Genomic DNA, 23,783 nt, shown 5'->3' with positions numbered 1-23,783 from the left:
GGTAAGCCCTTTATCACTGAACTACAGTGCGAGCGCCGAAAGCCTGTTTTCTAATGTGGAACCGGGCACGCTCGTTCTTACTCCTGCGCCTCTCCAGGCTACACGCTCCCACGCCGGGATCCGGAACGTGGACATCTATGGCCAGAAGCGCTCCTTCCTTGAGTCTCGCCCCCACCGCTCTCCCGGTCTGCTGAACGTCTGGAGCCGAAGCCACGCCTCCGGAGTAGAAGCCACGCCCCGACAGCCTGACACTCCCCCTCGCGTCCATTGGCCGCCTTCATTGTCCGCTCCCTGGCCCGAGCGGTGATTGCGGCCCGCCTGTGTCAGTCCCGGGAGAGAGCGCGGGTGGCGGGCCAGGCCGCTGGACAGCCGCAGGTGGGGCCTGGAGCGGTGGCCGGATCGAGGCAGCCCCGCAGCCCCGCGCGGGAGCCAAGATGCCCCGCGGGGACTCGGAGCAGGTGCGCTACTGCGCGCGCTTCTCCTATCTTTCGCTCAAGTTCTCTCTCATCATCTACTCCACCGTATTCTGGGTGAGTGATGGGGCCGGTGAAGCCCCCATCGGGGTGGGGTATGGGACGGTCCACACTCCCTCGATGGCCTCCTACACTCGAACCAGGGTTGGCTCCAGCTTCAGCCACTCAGCGAGGCCGCTGGGAGTGCCGCGACGGCTTCTCGCACCACTTCCCTGGGAACCGGGATATCGTGGCGGCTCCAGCTCAGCTCGGTTTCAGCAGCCCAGTCCTCAGCGTTTGAGCCGATTGCCCACAGGACACCACTTTCTTCACCTGCTCTGCTGAGCTCCTACCTGATGGGGTAGCTCTGGCTGCTCTGAAGGGCGTGGGTATGTTATTGGCTGCGCCCACCACGCCTTCAGGGTGTGACTCCCCATCAGCCAGCCCAGAAGTGGTCAGCTTTTGTGCTTGTGGCCACCTGGATTCCAAGTCTGGTCCCTGTTGCTGCTTGCTTGTGCCTTTCCTCTGGCCAAGATGTTTCTCTTGGGTGTCTTACTTTCCTCCTTGATGCAAGGAAATGTGCGTGCCTTCTTGTTGGAGTGGGGCATTCCACTAGACAACTCGGTGGCCGCTCCTGGGTGGTGTTGCTATTTCCACGAGTTTGCCCACGAGGCTTTGCCCACGAGGATCAGGATGGCACTGGTTGCGCACAACCAGGCTTTGAATACTGCCCGCCACTTCCTAGCAGAGTGATCAGGGGAAGTTCCTTTATTGCTCTGACCTTAGTTTTCTCATCTGTAGTTGGAGACAGTAATTATTAAATATTTGGATAGTTGTGGAAATAAAATGATGCAGGCCAAGATGAGACCACAGAGAGCTAAAAAATGGGAGATAGTAACAGTGTATTTATTATGTTATTATACTTATAAAATAACAATAAATGATAATTATTACTATTTATTGTTATTACTATTGGGGTTTTTTTGGTTTTTTTTTTTTTTTTTTTTTGAGACAGGGCCTCTCTATGTACCTGCCTCTGTCACCCAAGTGCTGGCATTAAAGGCATGTGACCCCACACCTATTACTATTGTTGTTGTTATTATTGTGACAGGGTCTTACTGTAGCTTAGTCTAACTGGTGGTGGTGGTGGTGTGTGTGTGTGTGTGTGTGTGTGTGTGTGTGTGTGTGTGTGTGTTTGCTCATTTGTTTTGAGACAGCATCTTATGCATTTCTGACTGGCCTAGAACTAATCTTGAACTCATAGTAATCCTCCTGCCTTAGCCTTCCAAGTATTGGAATTAAGTTGTAAGACACCATGTTTGGCACTATTAATGTTACTATGGGCAAGGACTCTTTGCCTGTGAATGATATAAACTAAAAAAGGTCCCAAGAGACATCCCTCCCCCCTTTTAGACAGGGTCTCAAGTCATCTAGACTGATCCCAAACTCACTCATCGTGTAGCTGACGATGACCTTGAACTTTGGATCCTCCAGTTTGTGCCTCCCACACTGGGTACTGGGATCACAGAGGCGCCACTACCTGTGACTTATCAGGGCATTTTAGAGTAGCTGGACTTCAGTCTAGACATGAGGATATCTTTCCACAGGTCGGCTCAATGTTCACCTCTGTAGAAGAGTGCGTATGTAGATAGGCTTGTCCAGAGATCCCAAAGGGTCCCCTGAAAATAAGGCCCTCCCTCCCTCTGCCCCTCCCTCCCTCCCTCTACTTTCTCTCTCTTTGTCTTTCTTCTCCTCCTCCTCAGTTCCCTACTGGCTCTTCTGTGGGCAGGAGCTGCTGGGCTGGCCATCAAGACTGCCTTTGAGGGCTGGAGAGATGGCTCAGTGGTTAAGAGCACCGACTGCTCTTCCTGAGGTCCTGAGTTCAAATCCCAGCAACCACATGGTGGCTCACAACCATCTATAATGGGATCTGATGCCTTCTTCTGGTGTGTCTGAAGACAGCTACAGTGTACTCATATATAATAAATAAATAAATAAAATATTAAAAAAAAGAATTGCTAAAAAAAAAAAAAAAAAGACTGCCTTTGAATGGGACCCCTTTGCGAGGCAATCCTGCAGGCAGATCTTGATTCTAGTCCTGCTGTATCCAGACTCACTGACATATTATAGGCAAATGATATCTCTGTTTGTCACAGCTGTTGGTTCTAGTCTTTGGCTAGCCTCCAGCCCAGTTCTCTGACTCCAGGTACTCTGAAAGAAAGATAAGCGGGGTTGCTAGACTCCGAAGGGTGGGGGTGTGGAGGTGGGGCTGAGACGTGGGGTATGAGTTGCAGCCAGGGTAGACGATTTGAGCTATAACTCAGAGGTTCTCACTCAAAGTCACATCAGAAGTAACTGGGAGGTGTCCAACACCACAGATCCCTGTGCCTTGGCACAAGTGTTTATTACTGTGTACCTCAGCTCCTCACACAACCGCAGTGCGAGCTAGGGCTGGGTGGGCCTGGAAGACCACAGTGATTCTTCTGTCTTGTCTTGCCTATAAGTCAGGGACAAACGGGAAAGTTAAGGACAAGGGTGGAAAGGTGGGGGTGGGGGTCCCATTCCCTCTCTCTTCTCGACTTCAGGGCATAACCACTGATTCTTCATGCCTCTCCTTTTCCACCTGTGAAATGGAAATGTGTTATACCGTGCCTTGCTCCCCCAGGGCTTGCCTTTTTAGAGCTAGTGGTGAGAGAGAATGAGGAAAGAGCTAAGTGAAGGTAAACACTGGCTGGATCTGGTGAGGTACACACACCCCCTCCCCCGAAACCTCATCAAAGCAAAACACAGTTACATGAAATCAAAAGAACTCGTAAGGCCAAAATCACAGCCCCTTGCAGCCACACCCCCTCCCTCCATCGATGCCCACGTTGGCTCCACTTTTCCGGAAGCTGAGCAGGGCGCAGAACTTGGAACCTTTCCTCTTTAGCCAACTGATCCTGCTGTGTACTGCCATCCCTGACAGTTCTGCTTAAAAAAAAAAAAAAAAAAAAAAAAAAACTCCCCACCCAGGCCAAGAAGTCAGCTGTGGGCAAGGCTGCTGGGACGGCTCCAGTACCAGAGTGTGACTGCAGGGTGGCGGCGGCTGCTGCCAGTTAAGTAATTTGTCTGGATTGAGTTTATTGCTAATTGAAAACCATTTACAGAAAACCCCATTATCTGGATGCCATCTCCTGCCCCACCCCTGGCAAGCAGGCAGGTCGGGGCAAGGGTTACTCACTTTACTAACCCAAAGTGTGAGTGCTTGCAGGGCGGCGGTGGCATACACCTTTAGTCCCAGCACTCGAGAGGCAGAAGCAGGCTGTCCTCTCTCCGTGAGTTCGAAGCCAGCCTGGGCTATCTGAGAGAGAAATCCGAGAGAGATATTTTACCACCATAAACCTTGTTTTGTTTTTTAATAAGATTTAATTATTTTTGCTTTGTGTATAAGTGTTTTGCCTGCATGGAAGTGGTATTAGCTGCTTTTTCAAAATAGTGTCAAGTATTCATTATTTATCACACCACACACATGTAGTATCATCCGAGGACACGTCTGGACAGACACTTCCACTGTGGGCTCTGGGGATCGAACTCAGATCATCAGGAGTACGTGGCAATCCCTTTTACCTGCTGAGCCATCTTGCCGGCCCTCGGGGACTATATTGGTATGTGTCCTGAGAAATGTCTTTAGAGATGAGAACCTTGGTGTGAAATCAGAACGGCTTTTCCACTGTTGAGCTGGTGGAGTCCCATACATACACATACACATACACAGTCCCTTGTCCTATGAGTGTCTGCAAGCGTTTACCCCCATGGGTGCGTTGTCCCTTCACATTGTGAGTCTTTGTCTTTACTGTGTGGAAACTTTTAAGGACAACGTGAGTGCCCGGTGATTTGTATGTTGTCTGCGTGCAGCAGCGGCAGCGTTTCTAAGCCTGCCCACATTGCTCCAATTTTGTGTGTGCTGTTGAAGCCAAAAAGCTTTTGTATTTAGAGCATAATGGATAAGGGGAAAGAAGGGGGCTACATCTGGGCTGAGAGTGAACACTTACTTCATGCCTACCATGAGCAATCCCTGGATTTGATCCCCATCCCCGAGGGGGAAACATCAGTTATTTCTATATCAACAACTATGTCCTCCCCACGTGGACCTTTATAGGGACTCTGGCCATTTGTATATAATTCCACACTCTGGCCGTGTGTGTGTGTGTGTGTGTGTGTGTGTGTGTGTGTGTGTGTGTATGTGTATGTGTGTGTGTGCGTGCGCGCGTGTGTGTAGAGTATATAGCTGGGGAAGAACTCGGGGAGAGGGCTTCATCTACGAAGTCATAACCTATGCTGGATGCACAGCTTCCTGCATGGCTGCTTTAAGGTCACCCAGCCTCCTGCCATATGTGTCTGCTGCTATGGGGGTCAGAAGAGGGTATCAGATCTGGAGTTATATACAGTTGTGAGCTGTCATGAGAGTGTTGGGAATTGAACCCAGATCCTCTGGAAGAGCAAACAGCCAGTGCGCTTAACCACCGAACCATTTCTCCAGCCCCATGACCATGAATTTAAAATCTCCCTGACATACCTCCAAAATCCTCGGATTGTAGGCATGTACCACCATGCCAGCTTGTAAAATGTTTTTTTTCTCTCCTTAAAAAATCATCATTGACTTTGCAGGATTAGGTGCATCCTCTCCCACTGAGGCCAGACAAGGCAGCCCTCTACTGTATCTGTGCTGGGGGCCTCGGTCCAGCTGATATACTCCCTGATTGGTGCCTCCCAGGGGTCAGTGGGTGGTCTTCCTGTGGGGTTCCCATGCCTTCAGGGCTTTTGATCCCCCCAACTCTTCCACGGGGTTCCCGGACCTCCATCTAATGTTTGGTTGTGGGTGTCTGCATCTGTTTCGGTCAGCTTCTGGGTGGGGCTCTCAGAGGACAGTTAGGCTCGGCTCCTTCTATGAGCAGAGCAGAGCATCATTAATGGTGTCAGGGATTGGTGCTTGCCCATGGGATGGGTCTCAAGTCGGGCTGGTTATTGGTTGGCCACTCCCACACCTTTACTCTCTGCTCAATCTTTGTCTTTCAAGCCCCAATTAAATGCTTTTTTTCTTTTTTTTCTTGGTTCTTTTTTTCGGAGCTGGGGACCAAACCCAGGGCCTTGCGCTTCCTAGGCAAGCGCTCTACCACTGAGCTAAATCCCCAACCCCTTTTTTTCTTTTTTTAATGCTTTTCCGTTCTTTATAGGTACAGCAAGAGCACCTGTACTGTTTTCTCTTTGGACATAGAGTCTAAGAGGGAGCTGTTCTGGCTGGTTTTGTGTCAGCTTGACAGAAACTAGAGTCATCAGAAAGGAAGGAGCCTCAGTTGAGAAATTGCTGTCATGAGATGCAGCTGTAAGGCATTTTCTCAATTACTGATCAGTGGGGGTGGGGTTGGGGGGCAGCCCATAGTGGGTGGAACTCTGGGTGCTATAAGAAAGCAGGCTGAGCAAGCCAGTAAGCAGCACCCCTCCACGGCCTCTGTATCAGCTCCTGCCTCCAGGTTCCAGCCCTGTGTGTGTTCCTGTCCTGACTTCTTCCATTGATGGACTGTGATCTGTAAGTGTAAGCTGAATAAACCCTTTCCTCCCACCCCCTTCCAACCATCGTCGACAGAAAATGCAGGCAATGATACACAAATTAAAAGTAGAAAGGGGGAAGGTCAGAAAGATGCCTCAGTGGGTAAAGTGGGCCGTCCTGAGTTTGTTCCCTGGAACCCACTTAAAGGTGGAAGAAGAGACCTTTTCTTTTTTTTTTTTTTTTTTTTTTGGTTCTTTTTTTCGGAGCTGGGGACCGAACCCAGGGCCTTGCGCTTCCTAGGTAAGCGCTCTACCACTGAGCTAAATCCCCAGCCCCGAAGAGACCTTTTCTACAGCTGTTCTTCTCTTGTTCCCTGTGACCCATGTGCCCACAAGTGCACAATAAAAATTAATAAAAATTTAACAAAATTAAAAGGAGAAAAGAAGTCTTTCTGTTTCAAAAATAGAAATGAAGTAGATAGCTAGTGACATCCTCCCCTTCCTGCCCCGGCACCCTCCCCTTCCTGCCTTGGCTTGTCTTAAATAGAGGGGACCCAGCTACTAAGTTATTCCAAGGCAAAGGATGGGCTGGGTGCAAACATACACATGCAGTGTGTAACGTTTATATATTATTATATACTTATGTAATATTTATATATTATATATCCATGTAATATTTATACGTTATCATATATTTATGTAACATTTATATATTACCCGTGTGTTTTATATATTAATATTATATAATAATATTATATTGAATATATATATGTTCTCACTGAGCAGGGAGCTGTGGGGAACCTCATCTTTTCACTTAATGCTTTAATGTTTTTCGTTTGGGAGGCAGGGTCTCAGGATGCCTGTGAACTTTGGATCCTACCGGATGCTAGATTTAGAGGTCTCCACCACCACACCCAGTTTAGATGCCGCTAACTATTGAACCCAGTGCTAGCCAAACACTACCAAGTAGCCCAAATCACCAGGACTTCACGCAAAGTAAAATCTTTGTAAATTTTGTGCATCTGCTAGGGTCTGCCTCTGTCTTTTAACTAGTTAATTAATTGTTGTGTGTTTATGTGTGTGTGTGTGTGTGTGTGTGTGTCTCAGGTCCCCCAATCTTGTATCTGGAAGTCAGAGGACAGCTTTTTGGAGTTGGCTCTCTCCTTCCACCCTTTTGTGTGTTCTGTGGCTCAAATTCAGATTGCCGGGGTTGCAAGGCTTCTACAGACTGAGCCGTCTCACGGCCCCAAGGGGCTGCCCTCTTTCTACGTGGTACTCTTAACAGACTTCAATCTAGACCGTGCCAGTGTCTTATTTTCCTGGCCGTAGCTGGGGAATTCTGTGGTTATTTCCAATCTGAGCCACCTGTACTGATGCACCCCACCCCCACCGCTGCCGCCCATAACTCCAGGCATAACTTCCAGTGGGTGCACTCAGAATCCCCCGCCCCCACGGAACCGAACTGAGCCCCCCCACCCCAGGTTTCAGCCCAGTGTTCGCTCTGCTCCTCCTTCTGTGTCTCCAAGTTGTCACTGTGAGTCTCATCCAGAGGCACCCAGAGCCTCCCCTTCCCATAAGCAGGGTGAATTATTGTAACACGTGTGCCCCAAGACCATAGGACCTCACGTCTCTAATTTTAGCATTGCCCAGGACATCCTGGAGATCTGTTTACACGCACTGCTTTTTCTTGCTAGGCTTTGGGCTCCTGGAGGTCAGGGGTGTGACTCACTCTAAATACCAGCTAAGGGCTGAGCATACAGAAGGAAGGGGAGAGCCTAGGGCTTGAGGGTGATGGAGTTTTACCTGTACCCACAAGGCTGGGATTGGACCCAGGACAGAACTGAGCCTGGCTGATATGTCTGATACACTGTTGTGTGGATCCTGGGAATGGGACTAGGGAGCAGCAAATATTCAACCACTGAGCCATCTCTCCATCCCATCTCCCCCCACCCCCCTTTTATTTCTCTTTTTTGAATTGAGGTCTCATATCGTCCAGGTCTCAAACTTTTATTGTAAGTGAGGATGGCCTTGAACTTCGGGTCTTCCTGCCTCCGCTTCCCAAGTACTATTTGTTACAAGTATTCACTACCATGTCCTTTTTTTAATGTGGTCCTGGTGATCAAACTCAGGAAGGGCCTTGCGCATGCTCAGTGAGCATTCTCCTGCCAGCACTAGAGTCCCAGCCCCTGGATCCTTGTATTTCCCTGTTACAGAGTGTGAACTCTGTACTCGGCAGCATCTCTGCGGATTTTTCCATGAAATGGATGTTAAGAGCAGAGCACACCCCGGCTTGCGGAGAGTAAGTGGAGTGATATGTAAACCAAGCTGGGAGCCGGGCCTGGCACTGCAAACACTCCACCTCTTATATACACAGGGCACTGCCCAGAACGCTCTCCCCTCCTCTCCCTGCTAGGTGCACTACCTCAGCCACCCTGTTAGAATGAGACGGGTCCCTAAAGACCCTCTGGGTGTCCAGAAGAAATCAGGGTCTGGAGCAAAGTGAGGAGCTGCCTTAGAACGCTCCCCCAGACCAAGAAATAGGCGTCTCTCCACAACCTTCAAGCCCTTCCCACTCCTGTAGCTTGCACCTCCAGGGTTAGAGTGGGAGGTGACCTCTCTGGGAGGAGTCATCCTCTTCCCCCTACGTAGGTGATAGCAGATGGAGAGCATAGTGGATTCTGATAGATTTCCATTGCTTGTTGAGACAGAATATCTAGCCCAGGCTAGCCCGGAAGTCACCATGAGGCCCAGGATGGCCTGGAATTCCCAGTGATATTCTTACCTCAGCCTCTTGGGTACAATGATTACAGGCGTGTGCTTCCACACCAGACTCTTGCAGATTTTACTCTTTGAAAATGAGTCCTGTTTTTGAGAAAATCATACAAGTACCTGATGTTTTTAAAAAAAAACTTTACACACACACACACACACACACACACACACACACACACACTGTGGCTGTCTTCAGACGCACCAGAAGAGGGCATTGGATTCCATTACAGATGGTTGTGAGCCACCATGTGGTTGCTGGGAATTGAACTCAGGACCTCTGGAAGAGCAGTCAGTGCTCTTAACCACTGAGCCATCTCTCCAGCCCCAGTACCTGATTTAAAAAAAAAGAAAAAAAAAAGTCAAGCAATTTAGGAAAACGTGTTGAAGACAATAATTTACTTTTGATCCTACCCCAGGAAGGGACCTCTGTGAGGTATTGATTGGCATCTGTCTGGACATCTTGTACATTTGCAGAGGTTTGACTCTGGATTTTTTCTCTCTCCTTGGTTCTTTGGGCAGGGCCAGTTTTACATTCCAGGCTTTAAACTCCACAGTAAAACCCTAGCTGTGAGCTAGCCAATGGCCTTCACCATGGAGAAACCTGCTGTACCTCCTGGACTATGAAGGACGGCCCTCAGCCCAGGTCTGGGCCTCCCTTAGCCTGAATCAGGGTGAGGTGGGATTGTAGTCCTCCAGTGTCCTTGTACAAAGGAACAGCGGTAGGTTCCAGAATTCTACACAAGGCCTTGTTCCCTCCTGCAGAGGACTGGCTATGGCTACCTCCCCCTGTGCACCTGCGCAACCTGACCCAGCACCTGCGGCTCTGATTCTGAGGAAAACAGGCAGGGTTACAGGCCCTCCTTCTGCCTCTCTTCTCTCTAGGTGACTCACGGGGACACCCAGGGGTGGGGCTCACAGAAAACCAGATAAGGGACCGATCTTGGAATTCCTGTGCCAGCTCGTTCCACCTACAGCAAAGATGCCCTTCTGGGTGAACTAGGTCACAGGGCACAGGGACAGGCTTTCTCAGAGAGGACTCTGGCCCTGAGTTGGTTTGGGTTGACACCTTGGGTTCAGGGCTAGGCCAGCTGTTCTTTCTAGGGATGGTAGGGATGATACAGTAATTCATTCTGTCAATGACTTGGCACCTCTTCTATGCCAGACACGGATAATGCAGGGCACAACCATGAACAGGAGAGGCTTTTGGATAAATCCTTAGAGGGACATATTTACTCTGGTGGGAATCCAGGAGTCCGTGGGAAAGGCTAGGAGTTCCTACTTCAGGTCAAGAAAAGCCAGGAGCTGGGTTTTCAGCTGAGTTTGCAATTGACAGGGAACATCCGTAGAGAACACCTCAGGCAAGCAGGCAGGCAAGGCGCTAAGTACAAAAGTCCCAAGGCAGGCAAGTCAGGGCTGAGGCTGGAGCACAGAGGAGCTTAGAAAAAGCCAGATGTGGGAGGAGAAGGAGAGGGGATTTGATTGTTTGGAGCTTAGGGTCAGGGTCAGAGTTGCTGATAAGGGAGGTTTCATTGTGAGGACTGCTGGCAGGGACATCCAGGGAGACCTAGGTCATTGTCTTCTTTTCTGTGTGAACTGGGAAAAGGACTGCCTTTCCCAGAATCCTCATCTGTGGCCACCCCTCAAGGGCTTTGAGAGGCTCTTGAAAAATTAAGTCTTTAAGAGCCTTGGGAATGTTCAGTCCCCTCTCCTTGGAGAGAGAGAGAGAGGGAGATAGAGAGACAGACAGACAGACAGACAGACAGACAGACACACACACACACACACACACACACATACACACACACACACACACACACACTGGGGCCTAAGGTGAGCTGTGGAGCCATGGAACCGGTCATGTTGGAGGAGACCACTTTTGAAGAAGCCCTGTCTTCTAGAACAGGTGGTGTGGTTGTGGCCTCCAGTTGAGAGGTCGAACCCATGACGGGGGGTGGGGGGGTGGGGGGGGATGGTGTTACAGGTTCTAGGCATCTTCCTGCCTGTAGTGCTTGTTTGCCTTCTTGCTGTGATGAACAGCAATCCAACAAAAGCAATTCACAGAAGCAAAGGTTTATTTTAGCTCACAGTCGGAGGGTCACATTACAGTGGCAGTCAGGAAGCAGAGGGGTGATGGAGGGTCACATTACAGGGGCAGTCAGGAAGCAGAGGGGTGATGGAGGGTCACATTACAGGGGCAGTCAGGAAGCAGAGGGTGATGACCCTCTGCTGCTTAGTTGCTCTTCTCCATTTCACGAAGTCTCTGTGGGACCTTGCTGACCACATCCAGGAGCTTTCCCACCTCAATCAACTCATCTAGAAACCCCCTCACAGGCGTGCCCAGAAGTCTATCTCCTAGATGATTCTAGACCCTGTCAAGTTGACCAACAGTGTTAACTATCTCACTGCCCTGGGCCGTGGGGCACACCAGCAGAGGCTGCACACAAGGGGCATGAGAGTCAAGCTGTATGAGGAACGTTCCACCAGGCTCCAAGAGCCTGTTCCAGAACCCAGAGAAATGGACAAGGCATTTCTGGGGGCCCAGGGTAACAGAATCTACAGGGACCAGCAGTGTCATGCAGGTAGCTGGTCGTACATGTGTATGGTTCTGAGCTAGGCCTCTGGGCCAAGGCCAGCTTGACAGATGGAAATTGTAAGCAGACGGCCACAGCCAGTGTGAGCTGGATCCCTTGAGCAGAGCTACTACAGGAGTCCTGAGGACTGAAGGGCTAGTGGGGTTGGGGCGCCTGAAGAGAGGATCCAGTGTGAGCCTGGGAGGGCTAGCATGTGAGAAGGCATTGCCCATCCATGCCTCACCTCTCTGAAAGGCAATAGTTACCCTTTCAACAGACAAGGGGCCACGTAGCATAGGCTAGGATGCATAGGGAGGCGGGAGAGCTCAGCTCCGTTACTAAGAGAGAGATAAAGAGGGGTCTATTTAGCTGTGTGACCAGAGTCAGGTTGGGGACAACTCCTCTCTGTCTTGATGTTTGTTTGTCCTTTCTTTTTTTTTTTTTTTTTTTCTTTTTTTCGGAGCTGAGAACTGAACCCAGGGCCTTGTACTTACTAGGCAAGCGCTCTACCACTGAGCTAAATCCACAACCCCTGTTTGTCCTTTCTTTTCCCTATCTATTTATCTATCTATCTATCTATCTATCTATCTATCTATCTATCTATCTACCTACCTATCTATCTATGTAAGTATGTATATATATATGTGTGTGTGTATATATATGTATATATGTATATACACATGTATCTATCTATGAAAGTATGTATGTTTATATGTATCTGTCATCTATGTATATATTTAAGTATGTATCTATGTATCTATGATCTATGTATACATATGTATCTATGTAAGTATGTATCTATGTAAGTATGTATCTATGTAAGTATCTATCTATCTATCTATCTATCTATCTATCTATCTATCTATCTATCTATCTATTGTCTGTCTGTTTAGCCATGGCTGTCCTAGAACTCACCATGCAGATTGGGCTTTAAACTTACAATTAGTGCGTGTGCATGCATGTGTGTGTGTGTGTGTGTGTGTGTTGTGGGGGGGTGCATGTGCCACTATGAACATGTAGAGGTTAAAGTACAGGTTTGTGGATCTGGTTCTCTTCTCCCACCTTTACCTGGTGTTGGGACTGGTCAGGCCATCAGACTGGCCTGGAAAGGACCTTTTAGCCTCTGAGCCTTCTTGTGAGCCTCTGTATTTTAATTTTCTTCTCTCTTGAAAAGAGGTGATTATTGCCTCTCAGAGGTGGTTGACGTACATAGGATGAACCTAGCAGGATGTATGGCCAAGGGTCTCACTAGATACTATAACTGTAGCCCCCTTAGTTTTCCTTTACTTTTCTGGGTTCTTGGACAACCCAGTGATGTGGGTAGGATGGGGATGGCATCCGGTTTTACAGATAGAAATACTGAGGCCCTAGAGGGGAAGTGAGTAACTTGTTTGCTGCCACCTCATCTGTTTCATGGAGAAAACAGTGCCTATTGTGTGTTTCTCTTTTTTTCCAGAAGGGACTTTCTCACTTTCTCACACATACGTGGTCTTGACCTACGAGACAATTCAATATTTGTTTTGTGAGTAGAGGAAAACAGCCTTGGCAGAGGGAGTCTGTTTTTCTGTGTTACAGCTTTTCCACTTTCCTGCCCAGGACAGCTGTGTGTTCCAGAATGGGCACTGCATGTGTCCCAGGATGGTCACATGGCCTCGCTTTGCTGCTTCTCAGCAGTTAGCAGAGTCGGTGCTTCAGGTTCTCCAGAAATCAGAGTCACATCTGACTCGTGTGTGCCCTCATACTGGGCCAGGACCCTGTGCGGGCACAGGAACAGTGGCGGGTGGGTAACCAGTTCAGAGCTGGGTGTAGTGGAGTGCCATGCTCTCTTCCGAGACTGGGTCACTTACCAAGGTCAGAAGACTTACCTTCTCCTTGCTAGGAAGCCTCCTGCCCTTAGAGGTCTCACAGATCCACATAGCCACACCCATCGTGAGAGCTGCTGACTCAGTGGATCTCACTCGGACTAGATCCTGTCACTTTCAGTTGGGGCCACATTTACATTCACAAGCTCCAGGGCGTGGGGTCAATTTCTCCAGGTGATTTTTTTTTTTCCTTTTGGTGTTTCTGAAACAGCCTTTTTTTTTTTTTTTTTTTTTTTTTGCTGGAATTCAGGCTAGCCTTAACATTTTGGGAATCCTCCTGCCTCTACCTTCCTAGAGTTGGGATTACAGGTAAGCACAGTGGTTGCTTCCAGATGATTCTGATACCTGCCTCGCTCGTGCCTCTGGCTCACCTCTCTGCTTGGCTCTGACTCGGCCTTTGACCGGGAGCTACGGCTGTTGGCCTGGTCTGGTGATGAGCTGTTGCAGGGAACCTGGCTGAGCTGAGACAGCTGTTGGCTTGGGACTCAAATGGGGCCAGTGGGGACCCTGGCCACTGATGTCTGGAGGTTCATTTACCACAGTCACATCTCCCAACTCTTACATCCCCAGGGGCTATGTATTAAAAAAAATTTTTTTTAACACGGTCTCATATCTTAGGGCTTTATTGCTGTGGAGAGACACAATGACCAAGACAATTCTTTAAAATACAAACATTAAATTGGGGGCTGGCTTACAATTTCAGAGGTTTAGTTCATTATCGTCATCATTGGAAGAATGGCAGTGTCCAGGTGCTGGAGAAGGAGCCTTGCTTTCTACGTCTCGATCAAAGACAGCAGAAGGAGCCTGTGTGCCACACTGAGTGTAACCAAGGCTATACCTTCTAATAGTGCCACTCTCTGTGGCCATGCATTCAAAAATCTGGGATGGGGGGGGGGGGGCTGTATCTATTCAAACTATTACACCAGGCTACCCTGAGATTTGCTATGTAGGATGACCTTGAGTTCCCGATCCTCCCGCTTCCGCTCCTCGAGTATTGGGATCAAAAGTATGTATCCCCCCCCAAAAAAATGTGTATCCTTATGCCCATTTGTCTGGTGTTGGGGATTGAAAGCAGGGCCTCTAGCATGCTAGGCAAACACCCTGCCAATGGAGCTCTGTCCTCAGCCCCTTAAGCTTGACCTTCTGCCACCAGGAAACCCCCCCTGTGCTGCCCTGCGTCTGCTCAGGTCCACATCCGCCTCCATTGTCTCCTTGGAGCTAACAATGAAGAGCTCTTCCGCCTGTCGCTCCCAGATCAGCTGCTTTCTAGACGCGCATTTGCAGGCCCCCTGGGAGCTGATGTTTGTCCCTGTACTGTTCCTGTGAGGAGGTGGCTCTGAGAGGACAGTTGGGTGGCCGGCTGCAGGTAGACTCCTTTGTTCTGCACTTCTTTCTTTGCGGTCACCCTGAGTGCTCAGTCACCAAACATTTCTTTGCCATCTGGGAGTTTTGGATCCTCTGGAGGCTTGACCGAAAGAACCTGGGTGCTGGAATAGGGGTGGTGGCCCCCAAGACAGGGGCTGCAGCTCCACCAGGGAAATGCATGGACCACAGTCCAGTGTGGGAAAGGAAGGAGTGGACAGAGCCCAAGTGACAGAGGTCCCCTGGTCTGGGTCTCATCAGGCTCCCTGGAGTTGGCAGGAAGCAGAAGGACAACCAGTTTTACTGTCCTGAAAATGGTTCTTTTTTTCATTTTTGAGAGGATGTGCCAGGGCGTGAGAACTCATATTCCTGGGGAGGAAGGATAGCCTTCAGCAGAGACAGTTGGCCTGGGAGTTGGGAGAACTAGGTCACAGCTGCTGACCAGTGGCTAATTCACTGTGTGACCTTGTGGGGAGTGGTCACTGTGCCTCAGATTGCCATCTGCAAAAGAAGGGGGTTGGGCCAGATGGTTTCTGCCTGCTTATCTCAGGAGGTTACACCACAGGATTTCGGCCCATCTGTGTACTAAGTGCTGTGTTCGCTAGAAAAAAATAATTAAGGGGCCAGAGAGATGACGCAGTGGATAAGGTGCTTACTGCTCTTCCGGAAGGCCCAGGTTCAATTCCCAGCATCCACATTGGGTAGCTCATTGGTTATAGCTCCAGGACATCTGTCATTCTCTTCTGGGTACACCATATGTGTAGTGTACATACATACATTCAGGTACATACACATCAAACAAATATTTTTTTTTTTTTACAGAAAATAGTTAAGTACCTTGAGTGTTTGATTTTAAGGTGCTGGTTGGGTTAGGTCTGAGACTGTTCAGAGGGAAAAGTTACCATTTTAAAGAAAAATTGTATCCATCAAGGTGGTTCATGCCTGTGATCCCAGCACTCTTAAAGCTGGGGAGGCAGGATTACCAATTCAAGCCAGGCAAGGCTACAGAGAAAAAGATCCTGTCTCAAAACAAAGATAAAATGAAGAAGCAGTAACACACACACACACAGAGACATAGACACATAGTCACACAGACATAAACACATATACACAGACAGACATAAACAAACACAGACACATAGACACACATACACACATACATACACACATACACACAGACAGACATACACACATATACATACTGACATAGACACACATGTACACACAGAGACATAGACAACTATACACACATAGACAGACATAGGCACATAGACACAGACAGACATAAACACATACACACAGACAGACAAAAACAAACACAGACACATAGACACACACAGACAGACACACATACAGACTGACAACACACATATACATAAAAACATAGACACACATGTACATAGACACATACACAGACATAGACACACATGTACACACAAAGAGACATAAATATCTACACACACACACAAAGGTGCACACACACAGATATAAATACCTATACACACACACACACACACACACACACACATAGGCACATACAGACAGACACACATGTACACACACAGAGACATAGACAACTACACACACAGACATAGGCACACACAGATATAGATAAAAACGTACACACACACACACACACACACCCAATTGGTAAGTCTAAGCGGCACATGGCAGGCAGTCCAAGTGTGCGCAGGGCTGGAGCTTGGGACACATGGGAACCCCCAGTGACTGTGTCTGGCTCTTCTGGGGACTCATCATTGTACCACCTTTTTGCTGACTTTCTGAAAGAGCCAGGAGTCTTTTTTTTTTTTTTAGATCCAGTTGGTAAGATATAATTGCCCACTTAAACATACAAAGCCCGGTACCATCCATCCCTTAGGAACATTAATAACAACCTGTAAATACACAGAGCAGAATCTTAACATCACCTGCCTTGGCTTCTCACCCTCTCCTCTGTCTGTCTCTCTCCTTCTCCTCTAGTCTCCTCCTCTTCCTTCAAACTTCTCTCCCGCCCATCCTTCCTTCTCCTCCAATGACAGGCCTCCTTCTATCCTGTACCTGCCCCTCACCTGTATTTTACAAATTCACTGGGGAGGTTCTGGTGAAGTCACCTGATTACTGAGTACGTGACTAGGCAGCTGTCCTTGGGGCAGTGGAATTAGCATCAACATACAGATAACTTCAGGGCAAACCACAACATTTCCCCCTTTTTGTCCAGTTAAAAAGCCTTTTCATTTATATATAAATTGAGTACAATTATTACCATTCTACAATTTATAAAGCATATGATATACTCAACACCCAGTCCATCTCTATATCCATTAAACAGAACATTCAGTTATCTATTCCAGCTGAAGAAAGGCTTAAAATCTATATTATATCTTGGCTAGCTTGTATACTATCTGATAACTATCCAGTAAAATATGTATATTCAGAGTTATACAGCCTGATAGGCTATGAGACTATAATCAGTCTTCAACCCCGTCAGAAATCTGAGAATGACCAAATCTCTATACACATAGGAAGCCTAACACGGCTTCCAGAACTGACAGGTTGTAGAGACAAAACTCCACTAGCACAGTCCCCTGTTAGCAACATGTGAGGGCAAGTCTTCAGCCTTCTGGCCCAAAATCAACTGATAGACTCTTGAAATGCAGATTTTGAAGGGCTGATCACCCTGTCTTGGCAGAGTTTATCAGTCAACTATTCTGCATAATTTGTCCTTTTCTGGACAGTATTAGTCTGCAGATGAAACAGGCAGTTTTGTCCAGGGGCTGCCTAGACACAAAGTATTGCCTCATCTGGAGGTAGAGATGTTCACATTCTTCATTAAATCCACCAAAGGGGAACTGTTAGGAGCAGATATGTCTCAACAAAAGATAAATAACTTTAAGTCTCAAATTTTGTGGATTTCTGACGTTTTGGAAACCATCTACCTATATAAGGTAATCTGAACTGTTGTCTCCATATCCTAAATTTTATCTTGAAAGTACTCTCACAAACTCAGAGCTATGACTTTGCTATTAACTGTCACAGTAGGCCACAGTTTACAAAGGAGGTTGGCCATCTCAGGGGAGCCTCTGAGTGACCATTGCGTTTTGCATTTTATAGCGGGGAGGAAGAACAGAGCTCAGAGAGGGACCTGGCTTTCCCAGCTCCTCGGAGCCTCTTAGTAACGTGGGCTTCTGTTGTCAGGCTCTAAGCAGCTCCGGCTGCGGGAGGGCTCAGGTAGGGCTCAGGTAGGGTTCACAACTGCCTCTCTTTCTTTTTTGAGGCAGGATTTTACACTGTGGCACAGCCCTGCCCCACCTCAGCCTCTCAAACAGAAGGATGTGCAGGTGTGAGCTGGAGCCGACCCACCTGCCTTGTGTTTGCTTTGAATTTGCTCAAAGCTGCAGAGGAAGGATTAAGGTGCCAGGCGGGCTCCTCTCCACTCCCCAACCCTTTATCTTCCTACTTAGCTCCTCCCCTGACTTTTCTAAAGCCCCCAGTGTCTTGTTTTCTAGTATAAGAGGGAGGTTCCCATTAGAGTCTGTAACTTAGCTCCACCAATTAGCAGTTGGTGAAGTCTCCAGGTTAGCCTGTGATTTGGGACCAGAAGAGACCTCCGGTCCCTGGCTGTCAGCCCTGACACTTCCTTGCCAGTGCTGGCTATGAGCTCTAAGGCCTGTCACAGACTTCCTGGAGAGCACGGGGAATGGGCCCTTCTTTCCTCCTTTCCTTCCTTCCTTCCTTCCTCCCTTCCTTCCTTCCTTCTTTCTTTTATTTTTTATTGTTAAGTTTGGTTTTTCAATACAGGGCTACTTTCTATAGCCTGGGTTATTCTAGAACTAGCTCTGTAGACCAGGCTGACCTTGAACTCACAGAGATCTACCTGCCGCCACCTTCCAAGTGTGAAGATCAAAGGCACACATACAGGAAAGATAAAAGAAGGCCTTAGCTCTGACCTAGGGTTGGGAATTTTGCAGTTTGGCCATTACAGAGGAAGCTGTACAAGTCCAGACAAATTACTCCAACTATGCCAGCATGTATTTTGTTGTTGTTTATTTTTTGAGACAGGGTCTCTCTTAATAATCTTGACTGTCCTGAAAATTGTTATGTAGACCAGGCTAGCCTCAAACTCACAGAGCTCTTCCTGCCTCTGCCTCCCAAGTGCTGGGATTAAAGGTGTGCGCCACTGTGACTGACCTCCAGGGTATATTTTAAAACGAAAGGGACCCACCCCTTTCAGGGTCCACAGTAAAACTGCAACTCACAACTGTCTTTAACGCCTGTTCCAAGAGATTTGACACCCTCATGCAGGCATACAGGCAATCAAAACACCAATACGTATAAAATACATAAGTAAATAAATAAATAAATTTAAAAGGTGTTCCAGTTGTGTCTAAAACGTTTTTCAGACACTAAAAAAATAAAAACTCATACTCCCTGTACTATAACTGGTGTCCCTTTGACCAAAGGTCCCAGAGCATCTAGAAACTCACAGACCTTCAGATCACTTCTATGCACACTCAGGGCCTCTGCCCTCTGCCCAGAGCAAACAGCCACCTCTTTGTCTTGACTCCTGTCTTAGTTTGGGTCCCATTGCTGTGAAGAGTCACCATGGCCACAATAACTCTTATAAAAGAAAGCACTTAATTGGGCTGGCTTACAGGTTCAGAGGTTTAGTTCCTAATCATCATGGTTGGAAACACGGCAGCTTGCAGGCAGACATGGCGGAGGAGTCAAGAGTCTTGGAGCATATCTTGATCCGCAGGCAGATGAAGGAGACCGTCATTGGCATAGCTTGAGCTACTTCCTCCACCAAGGCCACACCCACTCCAAGGCCACACCCACTCCAAGGCCACACCCACTCCAAGGCCACACCCACTCCAAGGCCACACCTCCTAAGAGTGCTACTCTGGGCCAAGCATTCAAACACTTGGGTCTATGGGGCCATTCCCATTCAAAACACCACAGCTCCCAAGTCACAATCCTTGATCGGCTACAAAGTTTTAGGCTTGGGGTCCTGCCTGGATGCTCCTCACGGTAGCTCAGGTGCTCTCTTCACCCATCCCTGGCTACAGTAGTAATTGACTCCTCTCACTGTGATGGCTAAGCAAACTCCATAGCCTGTCATGTTGAGAATAGAGAGGGGTGCAGAGGGAGGCCACTCAGGAACCCATTGAGTCACAGAGGCGATATCCCACCTATTTAGTCCCAGGGCCTGGCTCATGGTGGCGGTTGATGGATACAGAATGTAGCATAGGATGCATCTTAGCTATTTTTTCTGTTGTTGTGAAGAGACACCATCACCAAAGCAACTTATAAAGGGGCCTGTGGTTCAGAGGGTTAGAGTCCATCATGGCAGACTGGAGGAGGTGTTCTGCATGCAGGAGTGGCAGCTAAGAGCTTACATCTTAATCCATAAGTCTTCTGAAACCCCAAAGCATGTCTCCTCCAGTAATGAACCTCCTCTAGCAAGGCCACACCTCCCAGTCCTCCCCAAATGCCTCAGTATTTAAATGTCTCAGACTTGCTGGGGTGTTTCATTGAAGTCCACAGGATTCTTCCCTCCTCCTGGAAGGTAAGCTTGGCTCAAAGTGGCTGTCATGGGAAAGTGGTTTGTTTTTCTGTTTGTTTGTTGTTTGTTTTCTGACATTGGATTTAGATTTCAAGGTAGGTGTGTGTGTGTGTGTGTGTGTGTGTGTGTGTGTGTGTGTGTGAGACAGTGATTCCTGAGTGATCTATAGGAAAGGAGTAACATTTATTGAGCCCCTGCTGGATACCCAGAACTTTGGAGTGTCCTTTTGCTTCAAGGGCATTGTGGTTACTTGGTCATTGTGAGCTGACTTGATTAACCACCTTCCATGCTGGCTGTTGTGGTAAGAGCGTGGTAGGTATGTGGAGAAGCCATTCAACTTCCTGGCCCTAGACTTTTGGGACATGCTATACGATATGTGATATACGTGCAGGCTGTGTTGAGGTCACAGTTGGTTGGTGGTGCTGGCTCCTTATCTCTGGACTGCTGAGAGGACAGAGTATGTGTCATTCATATTGCCACCAGTGAGGGCTTCCTGTTGTTGCTTTTGTAGACGTTGAGAAGAGCAGAGAGATCCCTTTTACCCAGTGAACTGAGAAACATTCCCAGGAGAGGAGAGCTCTGAGCTGAGCATTACAAATAAGTAAATAAATAAAATAGGGCTTTTTTTTTTCCAGACAAGCCCAGGCTAGCCTTGAACTTCTGATCCACACTTGGATTTTTGCAGGGTTAGGGATTGAACTCAGGGCCTCATGTGTGCTAGGCAAGCATTCTGCTAACTGAGCTACATCTCTAACTCATGGTGACTATTTGTTTTGGGCTGATTGGGTACCCTGGGCTATAGGGGAAGGCAGTCATGGGTTGGGTGAGAAGGAAGAAGGTTGAGCCCAGGGGACTCCCCACCCTGTAAGGCTCTCATCCCTAGGGTCTCCAAGCTCCTATCCCAGAATTCCCCATTCTCTCCTACCATCAGTAAAGCTCTGGTCCTGCATCTGAGTGCTCCTGCAGTAGCCTGAGTCCCCAGGGTCAGATGTACAGGGTGCACTGCAGGGAGAATGGCCTTGTGCTCTGTTGGGCTCTTGGCAGTGAGCTATCAAGGCTGAGAGGAAGTAGGTTCTTGGCAGCCACTATTATCCAAAGACCATGGGGACGCTTTCAGGGAGGCAGGGCGGAGGGTTGTGTGGGTGTGTGTGTGCGTGTGTGTGTCAGGAGTGTTGGGGAAAATGGAGGACAGGGGTGGGGGGGATGGTGATTTACTCTTGCTCCTCCTTGTCATAACCATCTTCGTGGTTTTCATATTCACCATGATCCACTCCTGTCCAGAAGGGGATTACTGTGGAGGCCTTCTTGAGCCCCAGAAGCATCTCAGGCTCTGTCATCGCTCAGATTTACCCCTCTTGGGCGGGGTGCATGTTGTCAAACTCAATGCCTCCTTCTAGGCTTCCTCCAGTGACCCTCCCTGGACTCCCCAAGGATGAGAAAATTGCTGTGTCTTGTCTTAGGATGCTGTTGGGTTCTTATGACTCCCACCCGTCTGTCTGGGCTACACTTTGCTGTATGGTTGTGGTGGTTCTTGATTAGGAATTCCACTCTGCCCTGACTGGACTGAATAACTGGTTTTACAAACCTCCCAGCATTTTTCCCTCGATGTCTGGAATGCGCTGGGTGCGTGGGGGAGCCTTTGAAATCAACTGTCTGCCAACAAGGAGGGTAGAAAATGATGTTTACTCTCCCAGCCAGGCTTGTTTTGTGAAGGCCACAGCTCCCATCCCTAGGTCCAGCTCAGGGGGGCTACAAAATGCCTCCTGAAGTTTTTCTCTAGCAGGAAAGCCAGAGGGAGGAAAAGAGCCCTGCTCTGAAATAAGACTTAGGTAAGGAAAACCCACAAGTAGGGTAGGGCTGTCAGGGGGAAGCAGCATGACCTAAAGGGAGGCTAACATAGGGACCAGCTTAGCTACCCAAATCCTGGCCCACATGGAATTGCACACACAGTGAAGTGAGACTCTCCTTCCCTAATAGAAACCGAGAACTGCTCTTTTGAGTAGAGTTTCTACTTAAATTTCTAGGTAAGGGAATGTGGGGGTGGGGACGGGGAGTGGATCTGGCTTGAACCGGTTTTGAATGCATTCCCAGTGAGTCAAACTGTTCTCCCGGTGAACTTTTAGGGAACATCCCCCACTGGTCATCTTATGCTCATGCATATTTGGGTGTGCATGTGGCTAATGTCATATGTGCCGTGGGAAGGGACATTTGCGATGAGCTTATGAACCCCAAGCCTGTCAGTCGAAACAGAAAACCACCTGGACCCCATAAAAGGAATCCTCAAAAGAAAGTCAGGGCCTTTGAGTGCCCTTTGGTTCAGAGGGCCCACTGCATAGCTCCACAGCATGGCTGCTCTGGTCTGTCACTTGGCTTTCCAATGACATTTCCTTGCTACTTTGTTGTCTTTTTTTTTTTTTTTTTTTTTGCTTTTATTTCAATTATTTGATTAAGATGCTAAGATCCCAGAATCACCTGATCTTGATGCAACACTGATAACAGAAGTTCAGGGTCCTCCTTGGCTACATAGTTAGCACCTGGCCAGCCTGGGTCACATCTGCTTCAGAATAAGATAAACTAAGGAGCCCGTGGCGACAGACCAGTGGTTAAGGGCACTCACTGGCTGCTTTTCAGAGGATCTACATTCGATGGTCAGCACCCACATGGCAGTCCACAACCATCTATAACTCCAGTTCCAGGGGATCTGACTCCTTCTTCTGGCGTTCTTGGGCATCAGGCACATAAGTGGTACACAGACACACATGTAGACAAAACACATACATGCATAAAAGAGGGTGCTGTCATGGCGGCAGATTTTATTTTACTATTTGACAAGTAAGTAACCGGAACCAGAGTGAGGCTATGCCATCACCAAGGCCGGCCCTGAATGCTAGCTCCTGTCTCCTGTCTCTGACTGTTCCTTCCCACTCTATGTGGAAGGGAGGTTGAGATAGAGTGTGGGGAGACCTGCTGTATTCCGTCAGTGACAGTCACCAGTACTGTTAAGTCGCCTCCATTTGTAAGACTGCAGAGTATACTGAAGTGAGAGGTGTAGTGTTCGTCAGCGCTGCAGTACTGTAACAAGTTACCCGAGCCAATCAACTTGGGAAGAGGAAAGGTTCATTTGGGCTCACTGTTTTGGGAGTTCAGGGCCATGATCTAATGGTGCAGTTGCTTTAGGGCCTATGATGAGGCAGCCCATCAGGGAGGGAGCAGGTGGTGGAGAAAAACCCATGCCCCTTGTGGCACTGGAAGAGGCGAAGAGGAAGAAGGGACTAGGTGTCAATTGTTTCCTTCAAGGGCGTGCCCCCAGCGAGCTGAAGACTTCTGACTTGGCCCACCTCCTCAAGGCTCCACCATGTCCCAGCAGCCCCACCATGGGGAGCAAGCCTTCATGACAAGAGCTTTACTTTGAGAGACACTTGGTTTTAAAACCAGAGAAAGACATCATCTTTCCCTGCAGCCCGTCTTCCCGAGACTCCCTGAATCTACCCACGGGACAGACATTGGCTCCCTATCTGATTTTGATTCCTTGTGCCCTGTGTGCAGCCTGGCAGTTCAGCAGGAGTCTGTGGTGTGCATTAGGGTTGGAAACGGACTTCACAGACTCCTTTAAGGAAAGAGCTGTTCTAGCGGGATGAGCCAGCCAGGCGCCAACCAGACGCATCCCCAGGACATA

The 23,783-nt window shown here is 48.4% G+C and overlaps 1 protein-coding gene across 3 annotated transcripts in view; it reads left to right on the top strand.

Annotated features, from left to right (window-relative positions):
* Positions 1-322: 322 nt before the first annotated feature.
* Positions 323-23,783, top strand: part of Tspan15 (tetraspanin 15) — a 44,399-nt gene continuing 20,938 nt past the window's right edge. The window contains exons 1-3 of one of the 3 annotated variants that reach the window (XM_087598290.1): positions 323-530; positions 5,666-5,814; positions 5,950-6,018. Coding sequence is in view for 1 of the 3 variants with exons in the window: in NM_001115032.1 (NP_001108504.1) it covers positions 435-530 (96 nt within the window). In the remaining 2 variants the exon portion in view is untranslated. The remainder of the gene's footprint in view (positions 531-5,665; positions 5,815-5,949; positions 6,019-23,783) is intronic. The other 2 variants (XR_015645040.1, NM_001115032.1) reach the window with 2 other exon arrangements.

This window comes from Rattus norvegicus, chromosome 20, assembly GCF_021556685.1.
Source record: "Rattus norvegicus strain SHRSP/BbbUtx chromosome 20, alternate assembly SHRSP_T2T, whole genome shotgun sequence".
NCBI lineage: Eukaryota > Metazoa > Chordata > Mammalia > Rodentia > Muridae > Rattus > Rattus norvegicus.
This window is presented reverse-complemented; position numbering and strand designations above follow the sequence as displayed.